The sequence below is a fragment of the Arvicola amphibius genome, chromosome 1 (genome assembly GCF_903992535.2).
Source record: "Arvicola amphibius chromosome 1, mArvAmp1.2, whole genome shotgun sequence".
Taxonomy (NCBI): Eukaryota; Metazoa; Chordata; class Mammalia; order Rodentia; family Cricetidae; genus Arvicola; species Arvicola amphibius.
The window spans coordinates 116302906-116320732 of NC_052047.1; the positions used below are offsets into that span (position 1 = coordinate 116302906).

Below are 17827 nucleotides of genomic sequence, written 5' to 3' on the forward strand. Positions count from 1 at the left end.
CTTCATTCTCATTCTGCTGTTCCCCTTTTCCAGTCAGCTCCCAGAGCTGCTGTGCTGCTGCATACAGCTTAGTCATCCACATACAAATACAGTGTTTTCTTCTGTTTGCAATGGGCATGTATAGGCGCTTTATTTATCAGTTCAGAGTAACACAACTACAATTTTATTTTCAGTTCAACCATATAATCTATATATAAATCTATAAAACAATTGTTCACATTTATTGATGATGCTAGTTAATGCATCAGATAATTTCTCCTGAGTTTCTCTTGCAAAAATAACATGAATAAATTTTAAATAGGTTTAGCAGAACAAGCTGACTCCCAAGTTTTTCTTGGTGAGCTCCACTCCACTGCTGACTCTGTTTGGAATCCAGAAAGGACTGCTGTCTGGTGTAAAAGGCATTTTGCTCTTGCCGCCTCCTGGAGATTGCTCTGCCTGGCAGTTTGTCACTCTTCTGGGCAGGTATCCAGCTTGTGGTAGTGAGGTGGTTTTGTGGCAGAACTCCACAATTAACCACAAGTTCAGTGTCAACGGTAGGCTGCCACCGTCGTGGCTGTGATCCTTCAGATCTGCTGGTGTAGCCGGCGTTGAAGGAACTACTGCTTGTCCAAGGAGGGAGCAGGAAGGCTCGGAAAGAGTCTGCATGGCTGTGTCTTGTTCAAGACTGAGCTTTTAGGTGTAAAACAACAACAACAACAAAATCCGGGAAATTTCAGATTAATAGCTAGAGATTTAAGACCTTTAACATGATTATATTTTTAAAACTCATAGCAGTGAATTTTTGGCATAGATATAATTGTTGTTTTACAAATTAGAATGTAAAAAGGAAAAAATTTCAAGTATTAGAATATAGTCTTAGAGCAAAAGAAATCTAGGCATTATCACTTGAATTAAATTTTTAAAATCACCTACATTTCTTGTAAGAAATTAGTTCATATTATAATTTAAGTAAAATGTAAGTGTGTATTTTTTGTAAACTTAAAGAAAAGTGTCCATTTCTTAATTTTGTGAAAATGAATGTTATAAATATTTTTAAAAATATGGAAAATCTTGTCTTCTGTTAAATCTTTTGAGGGATTTCTATCAAAATTCTTTAATGAAACAAAAATTCAGAGAACGTATAACTGAAAGCTGATCTGTAAATCTGTAAAAATTGCTTTGAGAAATGTAAAATGTCTGATACTTGCAACAGGATGATGACTGTTGGTCAGGAGACTGAGCTCGTCTGGATAAGAGAATTTCCATACCTGAAGAGTATATTTTATGGTATCCACACAACAACAGGATGATGACTGTGTTGGTCAGGAGACTGAGCTCGTCTGGATAAGAGAATTTCCATACCTGAAGAGTATATTTTATGGTATCCAGGTCAATATATTGGGACAACACAAATATTTAATAAATAGGAATGATAACTCCAGTTCCATGTTGCATAGCATCATCTCTAGCCCCCCTCATACCTAATATATCCTTTTGGATTTTTTTTTTGGCCACCTTATACTTTGTAGGCATAAGGTGCTTGGAGTTAGCTGAAAATACTAGGGTGCATGGGTACAGAATTTTGTGCTTGCTTGTTTTCCCTCCCAGATTCTCTTTTCTTCCTACGTTACTTAGGGAACTTCTGTTTGCCTTTCAGTACGGACCCAGATGTGACTTCCTTCACTGCCCCAGACCCTTACTCCTCACATGCTGGTCACAAGACAGTGTAGGCAGGTGCTCTTGCTCTAGCCTCCCTGAGAGCAAAGAGCCTAGTTCAGCTCTCCATCAGCTATTCTAGTCCTGATCTTTAGCAATTATTTCTACTTCTCTATGTTCAACTAGCCTATGGATCATTATCGTTACACTATCTTTGTTATCAGGGACCAGGCACTTAATAAATGATTGCATTTACGAAGGATGGGATAGTAAATGTTTGTGGAGAAGAGTATTACAGAGGAAGTGAAAGTGAGGGAATTAAAGTATAGAAATGAAAAAAAGAAAGTATCATAAAGAAGGAAGGATAGTGGATAGTGAGACATGAGACAGATACACAGTGGGGACATTCTGACAAGAATAATTTTTTTAAATAGTCATCAATGATTGTAGTAGTTGTTGTTTTTGAGACAGGGTTTCTCTGTATATGAGGCTGGCCTTGAACTCACAGAGATCTGCCTGCCTCTGCCTCCCAAGTGCTGGGATCAAAGGCTTGCGCCAGTGCCACTGCCCAGCCGTAGCCAAATTTTTGTGATATGCTGTACTTTTTAATAGGTTACATGTATACAGCCTATTTCCTAGAGACATCTGTAACTTTGAGGAAGCTCTGAAGAATGGTTTATGGTCTTAATGGGTTTTTTCTCTACAGTAAAGTAAGTATTCTGCAAAGAGATACTTGGTGAATTGAGAGTAAGGGGCTGGGGACATAGATAAAGTGCTTGCTGCACAAGGACCAGTTTAGATTCTTGCCACCCTTTTAAATGTCCAGTAGGCCTGGTATCCTCCCTGGAATTCTAGCACTAGGAAGCTGGAGGTGCCATCCTTAGAACAAGCTGACTAGAAGACTAGAATTGGTGAACTCTGGTTTCAGCTAGATAGAGATCCTGCCTCAATGAATAAGGTGGTACATCTTGGGCTCTGCATGCATACAGATGTACCTCCTCTACACATTGTATACACCCCACCCACGCATACACATATGGATACCACATACACAGACACATTGAAAAACAAGGAATAAGGCAGACTCCATTCTGAGAAAGGTACTAGTTAGAAGGGAAACATTGTTAACCTTTGGGCAACAGAGTTACTTGCATTTTCAAAACAGAATGATCTTTTCTATACTGGAGAAAAATTTGTTTTTATTTTTTTCAGTCTTTTTTTTTCAGCTTAAGTCAGTAAATTCTCTTACTTTTTAAGTCAGTTAGTTGTCTCACTTTTTCAAAAATCTTACAAGGTTCACATGCACCTTAAGGGAAAATATTAATATTAGAAATCTGGAACCTCAATGACACTGTTATTTATTCCTGAAGGTTTCTTTGATACTTAAGATGTGCCAGATTGCTTTCTATTTTTTTCCTACAAAGTCTGGGTTGCATTTTATTGAATTCTGTGAAGTTATGTTTAGGAAGAACATTCAGAATTTTTTTTTAAATCTTTCCAAGTTCAGTTCAATTAACATTCCTTTTTCAGGGAGACTATTTCAGAGGTTTTAACTTTTTTTTCCAACCAAGGGTTCCACAGATTGGTTTAGTTCAGAATAGGAAATGCTAGAGACCAACTGAATGGTTTGAATATTTTTATTTAAAAAAGAGCAGCCTAAGGCTGGGTGTGATGACACAAGCCTTTAATCCTAACACTTGGGAGGCAGAGGCAGGAGAATCTCTGTGAGTTCAAGGCCAGAACAACCAGGGCTCAGTAGAGAGATTCTGTCTCAACAAACAAACACACACCAAAACAAAATGAAAACAGCTTATCATTGGCACAACAGATCATGGTTGAAAGTGATAGCATAGAGAGGGAACAGTATTACATGCCTTTTAAAGAGCCAGTAAATATTATTATCTTTTCAAGGCATCTTACTAAATATTTCATAATTTCTCTACCTCCATCTTTCTCTTCTTGTCTCCTCTGTTTATTCATCCCTCCCACCCTCCCCTTTCTTTTGGTGTTTTGAGTTAGGGTGTATGCTAGCCCAGATTACCTGTGAACTCATGATCTTCCTGCCTCAGCCTCCTGAGTGTTGGGATAACAGTCATGTACCACCATGCCTGGCTTCTCTTAGCTGTCAGAACCTGAGGAGTTGTCTGATTATGTAACTTTTGTCTGACAGTAAGATGAGATTCCCTTGTCCTATTCAACTTCCTATCCAATTCTTTTATACTTATATTCCATAATTATAATTATAATAATCACCATAGGTGCAGGAGTCAAGATTCATTGAAAACAGTTTGATTTTGGAAAGGAATTTCTGGAATTATTGCTTTAGAAATGGATTGTTTTACTTCTGGGTTTTAGAGTTAGGAAATGCCCCTATCAAAAACAACAGTTGAAAATACAAGCCACAAGAATAGGGAATTAGTTACTAGAATATAGAGTAGAAGGAAAAATGGTTGAGATCAAACCTGAGAGCTCTTTTGGCTTCATTAAAAAACATTTTGATGTATCAATGACTAGTGCCAGAGATTTCATCAGATGTAGACGGCATTCTAACAGCTGGGCAGACCCCTAGTGCTGGAATTTCTCAAATGGAACTTGTAAGGAAACACAGGTTGTAGGCAGGTAACATCTGCCAATGGTAAAAGTGTCCTTAGGCACTAAACTAACTTTTAGGGCCAGTTCTAGGCTCTGAGAATGAAAAGATCAGGACAAGGCTCCTCTGGAGTTAGGGGATGCAATAGTGGTTTATTGGATTAGGTATACCTTTAAGGGATGTAGAACAAAACTCTCACCCTTTGTATACATATGGCGACTCTGGATATTATTAGAAAAATATAATGCTTGAGGGGTTGCATTGCTTCAGAATGACTAAGGAGATGAGTGGTAAGCACCAGGATTCCATGTCATGGATCAACAAGCTGAAAAGTGAAGATCTCCACTTGAAAGTGCAGAGATAGGGATCAAGCTCAACAAGAATAGAGATAGCTAAGAGAAATTATATATGTCTATATATATGTATATATATATATACATACATGTGGCGGCCGCACTTACATTCGCCATTACAAGATGGCGCCGAGGGCTAAAGTAAACAAGTATGTGGCGCGAACTTTTCGCGCCACATCTGCCTGGCAACAGGTTTCCACCAATCCTTTTCTGCCACGTCACCTAATCAGTAGACACGCCCCGTCCTCCTCTATATAAGCCGCCACCCAGCCCGGCTCGGAGCCCCCTGCTTCCAGCTCTCCCTCAACCAAGCAGCGCTTCATTAAAGTGTGATCAGAGAAGAATCCTGTGTCGGTGGTGATCTTTCCCTGCTGGTCAGGGTTCGCTCGCCGCAGCTGGTGCCGAAACCCGGGAACTTCGGCGGACACACACAGGGGGCCGAAAAGGATTCAGAACTCTACACACGAAGCGGTCGGCGCCGGTAAGTATCCTTAGGTATGCTTCTTGGAGGAATTAGTCCTTTGTGGTTTGCACTAGCAGTGGTTGTTTTTGCTGTAGTGGTTTATGCCTTTTGCATTTTTATCCGTTGTCATAGACCAGGAGAGGAGTGTCTCTGCTGTAACATCTAAAGTGAAAGTAAATCCGTAGCAGATAAGGCGATTTTTCTGCCCTTTTGTAAGCCTCTTGTAGAAAAGTGAGCAAAGATGGGCAACGATCAGTCTGTCTCCAGTGTATGCGATTTTGTAGATCCCATACAGCGGTTACTACAGGAGAGAGGATTGAAAATCTCGAAATCCACCATAAAGGTGATTGTCGGGGATATTGATCGCATGGCGCCGTGGTTTGCGGTGTCTGGGGATCTAAATCTGCATTGCTGGAGAAAGCTAGGCAAAGATTTGGAGGCAGCAAAGGAACAGGGGCAATTAAAGAAGGGGACTTATCCTTTTTGGAGATTAGTACACTCCTGTTTGAAAGACGGAAAAAATGTAGAGGAGTTAAGAGAAGGAAGGAAAATGTTGGCAAGACACCAGGACAGCCTTTCAGAAGCAGGTTCAAAGACAGAGGAGGATACAGAAGAAAAGTGCACGGTAATAAGGAACAAAAAAGGAGAAAAGAAAGATATAAAAGAAAAAGAGGATCCTAAGATAAATAAACCTTCAGCACCTCCCCTATATCCGGTGCTGGATGAATTCGCAGCCTTGCGGCTGGCTGAAGAAGAGCTGGTAGAGGCAGAGGAGGAGAGCTTAGAGGAGGAAGATGCACGTTATGAGGAGGAGAGATATGGGCCAGCTCTAAAAGTGCCTACTAGAGAGTTTCCCCCTCCTTACGTGCAGCCCAGGAGTAGCTGCCATTTCATCGACAGGGGCACTCTTGCGCAGTTAGCTGTGCATTATCCACCTTCAGTGGTGGTATTTCCTGTTTTTGAGGATCAAAATCAACAAAGATATCATGAGCCAGTCCCTTATAAAGAGTTAAAAGATTTAGTGGAAGCGGCAAAGACTTATGGAGCTAATGCGCAGTATACCCGCACATTACTGACTCGGTTGACCACCAGAGCTATGACACCAACAGATTGGTGGGAAATTGCTAGAGCATGCCTTTCTACAGGTCAATATCTAGATTATAGATCTATAGTGGTAGAAGCTGCTCACACTCAGGCTCGAGTAAATGCGCAAACGCCAAATCGAGCTCCCTGGAATGCAGACATGTTATTAGGGCAAGGGCAATGGACGGCTAATCAAACAGCCTATCCAGTGGAGGTATATCAACAAATTAATGAAATTTACACAAGAGCATGGAAAATGATACCAAAAAGAGGTGAAGTGACGGGCAACCTTACTAAAATTATTCAAGGCCCTACTGAACCTTTTTCGGAGTTTGTGGCTCGCATGATGGAAGCTGCAGGAAAAGTTTTCGGTGAGGCGGAAGAAGCTATGCCTCTGGTTCAGCAGTTAGTGTTTGAACAGGCTACTAAAGAATGTAAGAGAGCCATCATGCCGTGGAAAAATAAAGGACTGGATGCTTGGCTTAAGGCCTGCCGAGAGATAGGCGGCCCTCTAACTAATGCTGGCCTAGCGGCTGCTATGCTAGCAGTCTCCAGGGGGCAGGGAAGATCAGGTACCTGCTTTAATTGCGGGAAGCCGGGGCATGTACGAAAAAATTGCCCCCAAGGCACACATAAAAAGAGCCAAGGTCAGAGACAGCCGGGCACATGCCCGCGGTGCAAAAAGGGAAAACACTGGGCAAATGAGTGTCGATCCGTAAAGGATATCAATGGACAGCCCATACCTAATGCAACATCAGCCATGTCAAAAAACGGGCAGAAGGGCCCACTACCCCAGGGCCCGAGAATTTATGGGGCAATTCAGGAGCCAAACATGAGACCACCCCAGTCATCAGAAGGGCCACCACAGGCTCCGCAGGGTTGGACCTCCGTGCCACCACCGGATTGGTACTGACTCAGAGTATGGGTGTTCAAGCTATAGACACAGATATGTCAGGACCTCTAGAGGAAGGAACAGTGGGACTAGTTTTAGGAAGATCCTCCAGTACTCTTAGAGGGTTATTAGTGCTACCTGGAGTGATCGACCCTGACTACAAAGGCATTATTAAGGTAATGTGTCATTCTCCGTTTGGCATCATTTCGATTGCACCCGGAGATCGTATTGCACAATTGTTAATTCTTCGATCAGACCATGAAAAATTTCCCTCTTATGAGAAAGAGAGGGGCAAGCGAGGGTTCGGCTCCTCTGGGGTTGAACTAGCATGCTTGTCTATAGGACTTGATGATCGCCCCATGTGTACCCTAGAAATAGAAGGAAAGCTCTTTACGGGCCTATTGGATACCGGAGCGGACAGAAGTGTGATGCGTAAACAGGATTGGCCGAAGAGGTGGCCGTTACAGACGGCTGCACAAACCTTACAGGGTCTAGGATACAAAAATACTCCAGATATGAGTGCTAAGCAATTGCATTGGAGGATGGAACACAGTCAAGGCACTTTTCAGCCTTTTGTCATAGACCTTCCTTTAAATTTATGGGGAAGGGATGTACAACAACAATTAAAATTGATAATTACCAATGATTATTCTCAAGTGAGTAAAGATGTCATGAAGGCACAAGGCTTTGTACCAGGAAAAGGGCTGGGGGCTCGCCTTCAAGGACGAAGTGATCCCGTGTTGCCCACTCCCAAATCTGATCGGAAGGGCTTGGGTTTTTCCTAGGGGCCACTGATGATGCGTTACGCATCCCCTGGGGCACAGATACACCCGTTTGGGTGCCTCAGTGGCCCCTGTCTATGGAAAAGCTCCAGGCCGCACACATATTAGTTAAAGAACAACTTCAGCTTGGTCATATTGAACCTTCTGTGTCTCCTTGGAATTCTCCTATTTTCATCATAAAAAAGAAGTCAGGAAAATGGAGGCTGCTGCATGACCTTAGAGCAGTTAATGCACAAATGCAACTCATGGGATCTGTCCAAAGAGGGTTGCCTCTTTTAAGTGCTTTACCAAGAGATTGGCCTGTTTTTGCCATAGATGTTAAGGATTGCTTCTTTTCTATACCCTTGCATGTTTTAGATAAACATCGTTTTGCATTTACTGTTCCCTCTATAAATCACGAACAGCCTGATGAACGCTATCAATGGAAGGTCTTACCACAGGGTATGGCCAACAGTCCCACCATGTGCCAGCTATACGTGGATCAGGCGTTACAACCAGTGAGACGTAGTTTTCCAAAAGTTAGGCTGATCCATTACATGGATGATATCCTATTGGCAGCAAAACAAGAGCATATGCTAGAACGGGCATTAGTTGCCCTGGAGGCATCCTTAAAACAAAAGGGGCTGATTATTGCCGCCGATAAGATTCAAAAGACAAGTATTATAGAGTTTTTAGGAGCCCATGTTACCCCAAAACAGATTTTTCCACAAAAAATTTGCATTCGCACATCACATTTACGCACTTTAAATGATTTTCAAAAATTGCTCGGAGATATAAATTGGCTGAGAGGATATCTCCCCATTACCCGTGAAGCTTTGCAGCCGTTGTTCTCAATATTAGAAGGAAATCCTGATGTAACGTCACCTAGAGAGCTTACACCCAAGGGAAAAGAAGCATTAAAGATAGTGGAAAAGGCCATAGAACAAGCGCAGGTTCTTCGGTTTGATCCAGAACAACCATTATTGCTTTGCATTCTGCGCACTGTTGGTCATCCTACTGGAGTATTGTGGCAGACAGGCCCGATTTGGTGGATACATGGTCATACACTTGGTTCACGCACGTTAAGCTAATATCCTGATTTAGTGGCACAACAGGCATTATTGGGAGTGAAGTTCAGCTTGACCACCTTTGGAAAAATGCCAGAGAAGTTAATATTGCCCTATACCAAAGATCAAATTGAAGTTTTGACAGGGACTACTGATGATTGGGCCGTATTGATTTCCTCATATTCAGGCGTTATTGATAATCATTATCCGTCTGATAAATTGCTGTCCTTTATGGCACAGAATGTTGTATATTTTCCAAAGATTACCAGTGCTTCTCCTTTGAATAATGGCTTGACTATTTTTACTGATGGGTCCAAAACTGGAATTGGAGCCTATATGGTATATGGCTCCCCGCCTGTTACTCTGAAATTTCGCTCTGGAGCACCCCAAGTCGTGGAGTGTCAAGTAGTGTTGGAGGTCTTTAAGGCCTTTCCCCATCAGCCTTTTAATTTGTATTCTGATTCATGCTATGTAGTTAATGCTGTAAAACATCTGGAAGTGGCTGCATATGTTAAACCTAGTAGCATGGTTGCATCTTTGTTATTACAAATTCAGAATTGTATAATTCAACGTGCTAAACCATTTTTTATCGGTCATATTAGAGCTCATTCCGGTCTTCCTGGACCTATGACTAAAGCTAATGATATGGTTGATAGGGCTACCAGGGAAATGGCTTTAGTTGCCCTGGATCCTATGCAATCGGCTGAACAATTTCATAGAAAGTTTCATGTGCCTGCAAATACCCTTCGCCTTAAGTTTAATATTACTCGCGACCAAGCGCGTGAGATAGTTAAACAATGTTCCTCCTGTGTGATCTTTCATCATCCGCCTCATATTGGGGTTAATCCACGTGGGTTAAAGCCACTTACCCTTTGGCAGATGGATGTTACTCATGTTTCAGAATTTGGTAAACAAAAATATTTGCATGTTTCCGTGGACACTTGTTCAGGTGTTATACATGCCACCCCGTTATGTGGTGAAAAGGTCCTTAACGTAAGGACCCATTGCCTAGAAGCCTGGGCTGCTTGGGGCAAGCCTTATTCTTTAAAAACTGATAATGGCCCGGCATATGCCTCTAAAAGTTTTCAACAGTTCTGCTCTATTTTCGAAATTAATCATACTACTGGTTTGCCCTATAATCCACAAGGACAAGGCATCGTGGAAAGGGCTAACCGCACCATTAAGGAATTGCTTCAAAAACAAAAAGGGGGAATAGCCGAGGGCGCATCCCCGCGAGATAGAATATCTCTCGCTCTCTTTACATTTAATTTTTTGACCTTGGATTCCAATGGCTGTTCAGCCGCGGAAAGACATATGGACCACAGACACAGAAATACAGAATTAGTAAAATGGAAGGATGTAATTGATAACAAATGGTATGGACCGGACCCTGTGATACAGAGGTCCAGGGGAGCTGTTTGTGTCTTTCCTCAGAATCGGCCAGATCCGGTGTGGATCCCTACCAGACTGACAAGGATCGTGACAACACTGGAACAGCCTGACGAAGAGCAAGGAGATGTTGCTGCTCCTGATCCTGTTGGTGAACCTGCCGGTTCCAGTTGAATCTGAAGAATCTTATTTCTGGGCTGTGGCCCGTACATGGCCCATTCCAATTCCTGTTCACAATGAGTCCACAATATTGCCACAATTTTTTGTTGATAGTTGCCAATTGAACTTAGTTTGCAAAAAGGTGGATGCTCAGGAACAGAAATTTAATCAAACTGTAGTGCCCCTAGCAGGAACTTTATGTTTTACCACAAATCAGAGCACTTCTATCTCAGACTGCATCTTGCTAGATGCTATGAATCTTACTGTAGCTAGAGATCCATTTTTAGAAGATACCCCTAATTTTTTGAGAAAGGCCATTAGCGTAGCCCTGCCTCAGGTCAGATCTGGAGCTAAATCTGGATCTGGCTCCTATTTCGGTTCCAATGATACTGTTAATGTTACCACTTATGGGATCAGTTGCAACCTTACAACGCCCAATTGGGTACAGGTTAGCAAGGTTAATAATAGTGATTCACAGGTTGGCAATAGTAATCATACTAGTAATAATATTTTTTCTTGGTCTGTCCCTAGATGCTCTGGTAATGATTTGAGCTATCCCCCTGAATTTGTGGATTGCAGAGGACGATATGATAAGTTTTACAATAATTCTGGATGGGTTCTTAGGAATCTTAACCATTTTAAGGTTAAAAGAAAACTTATGATAAAGGTTGGATCACCCTTTACACCATGGATACTTATGAATTCCAGAGGAGCTATAACTGAGTTGTCTCCATTTGCTACATTTGTTCGCTCTGGAATAATTATGTTAAATAATTATACAGGGATTATGAATCACACTTCTAAAGAAATTAATATAACTAGTGTAGAGAAAAAACATAATACTACTCTACGGCAAACCAGAGTTTGCCTGGATCCTCCCTTTGTCTGGCTTTTGTTTAATACTACAGGGAGTTCAAATAATACTGCAGTTGATTGCAAGAAGGATAATTGCTCTCTGTCACAATGTTGGAATTTCTACCATTCAGGTGCGATTGTTATGCGCATCCCTACCTTTGTGTTTTTGCCTGTAAAAGCCAATCCTAAGAACTTCCCATTAGCCACCCTGGTTCGCCGGAAAAGGGATTTTGGCATTACAGCAACTATTGTGACGGCTATTGCAGTGTCTGCTGCTGCAGCTGTTACTGCAGGAGTAGCTATGGCCAATCAAGTTCAGACAGTTACTTTTATCAATTCCGTGGTTCAAAAAACCTCGGACGCTATGTATATACAAGAAAAGATTAACCATCAATTAATGTCAGGTATTTTATTGTTAAATAAGAGAGTTGATTTGGTGGAAAGAAATATGTTAAAAATGTTTGATATAGTTACCTTTGGTTGTGTAGATCGTACTAAGCATTTGTGTGTTACCCCCTATACTGCTACCCTTAATGAATCCCGAGCGATTTCTCAATATCTAAATGGCAATTGGACAAGGGAATTGGAACAATTGCAAGCAAATTTTAGTTTGAAGATTTTGGCTTTGAATCAAACCCAGGCGACTATGGTTTCGCTGGGGGAATTTACAGATTGGCTGGTAGATACCTTTTCATATATTAAGGAATGGGCAGGGGTTGGCGTGCTAGGATTAATATTAACTTCGGGAGTGATATTGGCGTTGTTTCTGATTCTAAGGCTGATTCGGGTAAGGAAACGGGAAAAGGTGGCCATTGCTCGTGCCCTCGCAGCCTTGGAGGCCGGTAACTCCCCCCAAGCTTGGATCAGCATCTTACAGGACTCCTGACCCTAATCCCTGCTTTTGCACCCGAAGGCCATTGAGCCATTGCACTCGGAAAGAGGGATCGATGAGGTTCCCCTGAATCTGGGGATGTGTTGTCCTGGACAGGAGGTTTTGCACCTAAGAGTGCACTGAGTAGATCCACTCAGGAGATCATGACCTTATGCATATGGGTAGTCCCGCTTATTTTTCCCATCCCTGAGAAAAACGGGACATGTCTACATTTTCAGGGTAAGGTCCTCTGACCTCAGCCTTGACTGTCTTTTAAATTTCATAAAATTAAAAGGGGGGAACTGTGGCGGCCGCACTTACATTCGCCATTACAAGATGGCGCCGAGGGCTAAAGTAAACAAGTATGTGGCGCGAACTTTTCGCGCCACATCTGCCTGGCAACAGGTTTCCACCAATCCTTTTCTGCCACGTCACCTAATCAGTAGACACGCCCCGTCCTCCTCTATATAAGCCGCCACCCAGCCCGGCTCGGAGCCCCCTGCTTCCAGCTCTCCCTCAACCAAGCAGCGCTTCATTAAAGTGTGATCAGAGAAGAATCCTGTGTCGGTGGTGATCTTTCCCTGCTGGTCAGGGTTCGCTCGCCGCACATACATACATATATATATATCTCAGGATGAGAACTAAGGAAATCTATTAGTTGTTTAAGTTTGGCAGTAGAATAATTAATTTGCCCTCTAAGAAATGCAGCTTAGTAATCTTTGACAAAGTCTATAAATAGAGAAGGGAGCTATTATAAACACAGCTAGCTCATTCTTCTTGTTAAGTAAACTTCTGATGGTCTTTGTCACAATCCTTACATTTTATTTTAGAATCCTCAGGTACTGGGTTGGTGTATAGAGGGGTGTGCTTCAACTGTTGGCTGTTGAGAAAGTTGGAGCTTTAGACCGACAAAGATCTTGATGGCAGCTAAAAGACGGTTAAAGAACTGCAAAATAAAAGAGTTTTGTGAAAGTGGCTTTGAATTCTATTTCCAGGCAACAGTCCTTTGCACAAACACCTTCATTTTCATTTATCAACACTGAAAATCTGGGTGGCACAAATAATTCAAAGGTTGGTTGTATCAATTTGAAAGGTGAATCCTAAAGATACCTCTATGGTTTTGGAATGTTGTCATTTAGCTTTTAAAAACAAGATTTTAAAAGTCATCTAAGGGTGATCTACGCATCTCTCTTAGGATCTTTTTACCTAGCTTCTTTGGGGCTGTGTATTGTAGCCCTTTAAAGGGGAAATAGGTGAGATCTCCTGGGTAAACTGTGAGGGGGAGAGGAGTGGAGGATGGGAACATGAGGTATTGGGATATCTGGGTTGTGGGAGTGACAGGGAAGGAAAGCAATCAGTGAAAGAGATATCTTGATAGAGGGAGCCATTATGGGGTTAGGGAGAAACCTGGGGCCAGGGAAACTCCCACAAGGATGACCCCAAGTAAGACTCCTAGCAATAGTGGAAAGGGTGCCTAAACTAGTCTACCCTGTAATCAGACTGGTGACTACCCTGACTGTCATCATAAAACCTTCATCCAGTTAGTAATGGAAGCAGATGCAGAGACAAGCACTGGGCCAAGCTCCGGGACATCAATTAAAGAAAGGGAGGAGAGATTATATGAGCAAGTGGGGTCAAGACCATGATGGGGCAACCCACAGAGACAGCTGACCCGAGCTAGTGGGAGCTCATGTACTCTAAACTGATAGACAGGGAGCCTAGTCTGCATGGGACCAACCTAGGCCCTATGCATGTGAATGACAGTTGGGTAGTGTGGTCTGTTTGTGGGGCCTCTAGCAGTGGGAGCAGGATCTGTTCCTGGAGCATGAACTGGCATTTTGGAACCTATTCCCTTTGGTAGGATGTCTCACTCAGCCTCGATGCAAGGGGAAGAGCTTGTTCCTACTTAAACTTGATGTGCCAGGCTTTGTTGATTCCCATGGAGTCAATGTTTTCTGAGTGTATGGGGGGGGGGAGGGCAGAGAAGGAGGTTGGGAGAGGAAATAGGAGGAGAGGAAGCAGGGGAAACTGTGGTTGGTATGTAAAATAAATAAAAAATTCATAAAAGTCACCTAAGTTAAATTGCTTCCTTTTACAATGGAGCAGAATGAGTTTTTTGAAAGCCATGACTTGCTTGCTATCAGGGCATGATCAGTTGGAGCCCAACTCAAGAAACAGCGTCTAGTCCACTACTGCTTTCATTACCACGAATGTGTATTCTATCTCAGATGACAAGCTCAGATTTAAAAATAACAATACAATAACTTTAATATAAACCTGTTTAAAAATTTATTACTTTAGAAAAATTACCTAAAATGGGTATTTTAGTAATGTTGTTTTGTCATGCCCTTCTACACAAGCTCTAAATATATAGGCTGTTTTCTATTTACTCTTCAACTGATTTTGTGTGTGTGTGTGTGTGTGTGTGTGTGTGTGTGTGAGAGAGAGAGAGAGAGAGAGAGAGAGAGGGAAAGAGGGAGGGAGGGGTCCTATGTACAGGATTTAAAACACATATTTGCTGAGTTTAGTTAAAATGAGCCCCCACCTTCATTTGTTCAGCAGGAAAAGACCCAGTGATTTTTATCATTTACGACATTAGGGTAACTACTGAACACTCTATTAAATATTTTTCCTCTATTCAATATATAGAAAAGCCAAGGAAATTCTGCTCTTTTCCCACAATTGTCAAACTCTGGTGTTAATCCGTCACAATTTCTATTATGTATCTGAACTATGACCATATATGAAAATGGTTTGCTTTAGGTCATGGCTGTGGGCTGAGTGAGATTAATTGGAGGAAAAATAGGCCTGTTTGTGGGATTTACCACACAGTAAGGTTTCTCATCTCCCTGGAAAAATGTGGAATTAGCTTTTTGAGAAAAGCAGGCCTGTCCCGAAGGGAGAGTTTCGGTGGAGGGAAACAGTTCACCGTCTCTAAGGCCTGGTTGGATTCCAGAGCAGTCGCTTTGGTCCAGCAAAGTTCTTTTCTCCCACTTTTAAGTCTGTCTTCCCTACTTGAGTCTTTCCCAGCGTCGCCAGTTCCACGGGTCCTTCACAGATGGCATCATATTTGCCTTCTTTCAAGGTCAGCCCATTCAAGTTGACAGTGGTCTTAGGACTATGGGGATCCCTCCCCCTCCCCCGCCAGAACACACCGGTACACACAAACAGGCTCTTAGTTGGGAATAACTTTTGGGACAGCAAGTCTACGCTGTGGTGGGATGGAGGGTGTGAAGCTGCGCATGTGTGGCAAGGATGCCAAGCAGAGGACTGGCTATCAGTTCTCAGCCTCATGGAAAGGGCTCCTCGGCGAGACTGTCTGGCTGTCAGAGCGCACTCTCCGCCGCCCTCCCCTCTTGAGCCCCTGAAGGGATCCCAGGCCTGCGCAGGGCCCAGGAGTCCAGGTGTAACAGCCGGAGTTTCTCCATCCTGCCGACCTCCCCCTTCACACCTCCATCCAGGCGGGCCCGAGGCACGCCATGACTCCACTCCCGCCTCGGGGTCCGGTTCCCCGAGCCCTCGCGGGGACCTGACTGACTGGGGCAGCGCCTGGGAATGACCCGGGGTCTCGGGACTGCGGCCAGTCCCAGTGAGGCAGGCAGGGTGGCGGATGTCCCACGCTCCGGGACCCGCGCGCGCTCCCCAAGGGGGTCCCAGTCCCTCAGCCTGACGCTGGGACTGGGACAGGGCCTCACGGGAGCGACCGGCCGGGCCGCGGGCGCGCGCTCCCCCGCGGGGTCCCGGATGCGCATCCTGACGGGGGCGGCGGCCGCGCGAGTGGCGAGCGGCCGAGCCGCGGGAGCGCGCGGGGCCTCGGGCGGGGCGCGCACCCGGCAGGGGCAGCCGCGGGGGAGGAGCGCCCGCTCGCGCGCCCAACGGACCAGGCTGCAGCCGTGAGGTAACTGCTGCAGCGCGCGGGAGCGTGGAGGCGCCGCCGCCGTCTCCCGTCCCGAGCGGGCGTCTTGAGCGGGGAGGAAAAAGAAGAAGAGGCATCCGCGGCGGCCCGGGACGCACAGGAGGCCCTCCTGCCACTCTCCCCCGCCAGCATGAGGCGGACGCCGCCGCCCCTCAGCCCGCGCGCAGGGGAGCCCGGGCGGCGGCGGCGGCGGGCGCAGCCCTGACCGCTCGGCGAAGCTTGGGGCGCCCGGAACGCGGAGGGCGCGGGGGTCGGCGAGCGTCAGCGGCTCCCGGCGACCCGGGGCCATGAGGAAGGACGAGCGCGAACGGGACGCGCCAGCCATGAGGTCCTCGGCGCCGGCCGCCACCACGGCCGCCTCGCCCCCCGAGAGCCTGCGCAACGGTTACGTGAAGAGCTGCGTGAGTCCGCTGCGGCCAGACCCCCCGCGCGGCTTCTTCTTCCATCTCTGCCGCTTCTGCAACGTGGAGCCGCCGGCGGCCTCGCTCCGCGCCGGGGCACGCCTCTCGCTCGGCGCCCTGGCCGCCTTTGTCCTGGCCGCGCTGCTGGGCGCGGGGCCCGAGCGGCGGGCGGCCGCGGCGGCCGGGCTGCGGGCGCTGCTGAGCGCCTGCTCTCTCAGCCTCAGCCCGCTCTTCAGCATCGCCTGTGCCTTCTTCTTCCTCACCTGTTTTCTGAGGCGCGCGCAGCGGGGCCCGGGCCGAGGCGCCGCGGGCTCCTGGTGGCTGCTGGCGCTGCCCGCCTGCTGCTACCTGGGCGACTTGGCGGCGTGGCACGGGTGGTCGTGGCTGCGCGGGGAGCCGGCGGCGGCGGCCGGCCGCCTGTGCCTGGTGCTGGGCTGCGTGGGGCTGCTGACGCTCGCCCCCCGCGTCCGCCCGCGCCACGGCGTCCTGGTGCTGCTCTTCGCTGGCCTGGTGTGGTGGGTGTCGTTCTCCGGCCTCGGGGCGCTGCCGCCCGCGCTCAGGCCTCTGCTGTCGTGCCTGGTCGGGGGCGCGGGATGCCTGCTGGCCCTGGCCCTGGACCACTTCTTCCACGTCCGGGGAGCCTCTCCGCCGCCGCGCTCGGCGGGCGCTGCGGAAGAGAAAGTGCCGGTGATCAGACCCCGGAGGAGGTCGAGCTGCGTGTCCCTGGGAGAAAGCGCCGCCGGTTACTATGGCAGTGGCAAGATGTCCAGGAGACCGTCGTTGCCCTGCATTTCCCGGGAACAGGTAGGGATGGGGGGCGAGCCGGGGCTGCCGGGAGGGGGAGCGCGGGAGGGGGACGGGAGAAGCGCGCTGGCTCTCGGCGGAAAGCAGGGGACAGAAACCGCTGTCCCCAGTACAGGGGGCCCTGTGGGGGAGCCGAAGCCGGGGGCTTTTTATCAGGGAGAGGAGCGGATCAGCCCGCTCTCCGGCTTGACTTCCACAGGTGGAGGGAGAGTTTTCCAGACCGAGGTGACTGCCTTGAGGTTTCCTAGGCGGACTGCTGCCGCTTCGGACGTGGCTAGGCTCCTGCACATGGCATTCTGGTGCCATTTGTCTGCTTGCTATCGCAGTGAGGCTGCCTGCCAGAGGTGACGAGCAGCCTTCAGGAGTGGAGTGTGTGTAGACTTGTCACAGTGCGGGGCTGGTCAGGAGTGATGATGACCAAGAGGACAGATGAGTGTTCCCTTAGTTAAAAGAACAGAAGAGTTTTGGAATTGAGACTTAGATGAATAGGCAGCAGAACACAGTCATGCAGTTTTGAAAGTGCTTTTGCAGACTAACTCATGGACTTGTGTATTTCTTGCATAATTAGGAGAGAAGGTTTTAGCA

At 46.2% G+C, this 17827-nt stretch overlaps 1 protein-coding gene across 1 annotated transcript in view; it reads left to right on the top strand.

Moving 5' to 3' along the window:
* The first annotated feature begins 16024 nt into the window (after nucleotides 1-16024).
* Pde3b (phosphodiesterase 3B) overlaps nucleotides 16025-17827 on the top strand; it is a 127996-nt gene continuing 126193 nt past the window's right edge. The window contains 1 exon segment of the mRNA XM_038319432.2: nucleotides 16025-17242. Coding sequence (XP_038175360.1) covers nucleotides 16325-17242 — 918 coding nt within the window. The 5' untranslated portion in view covers nucleotides 16025-16324.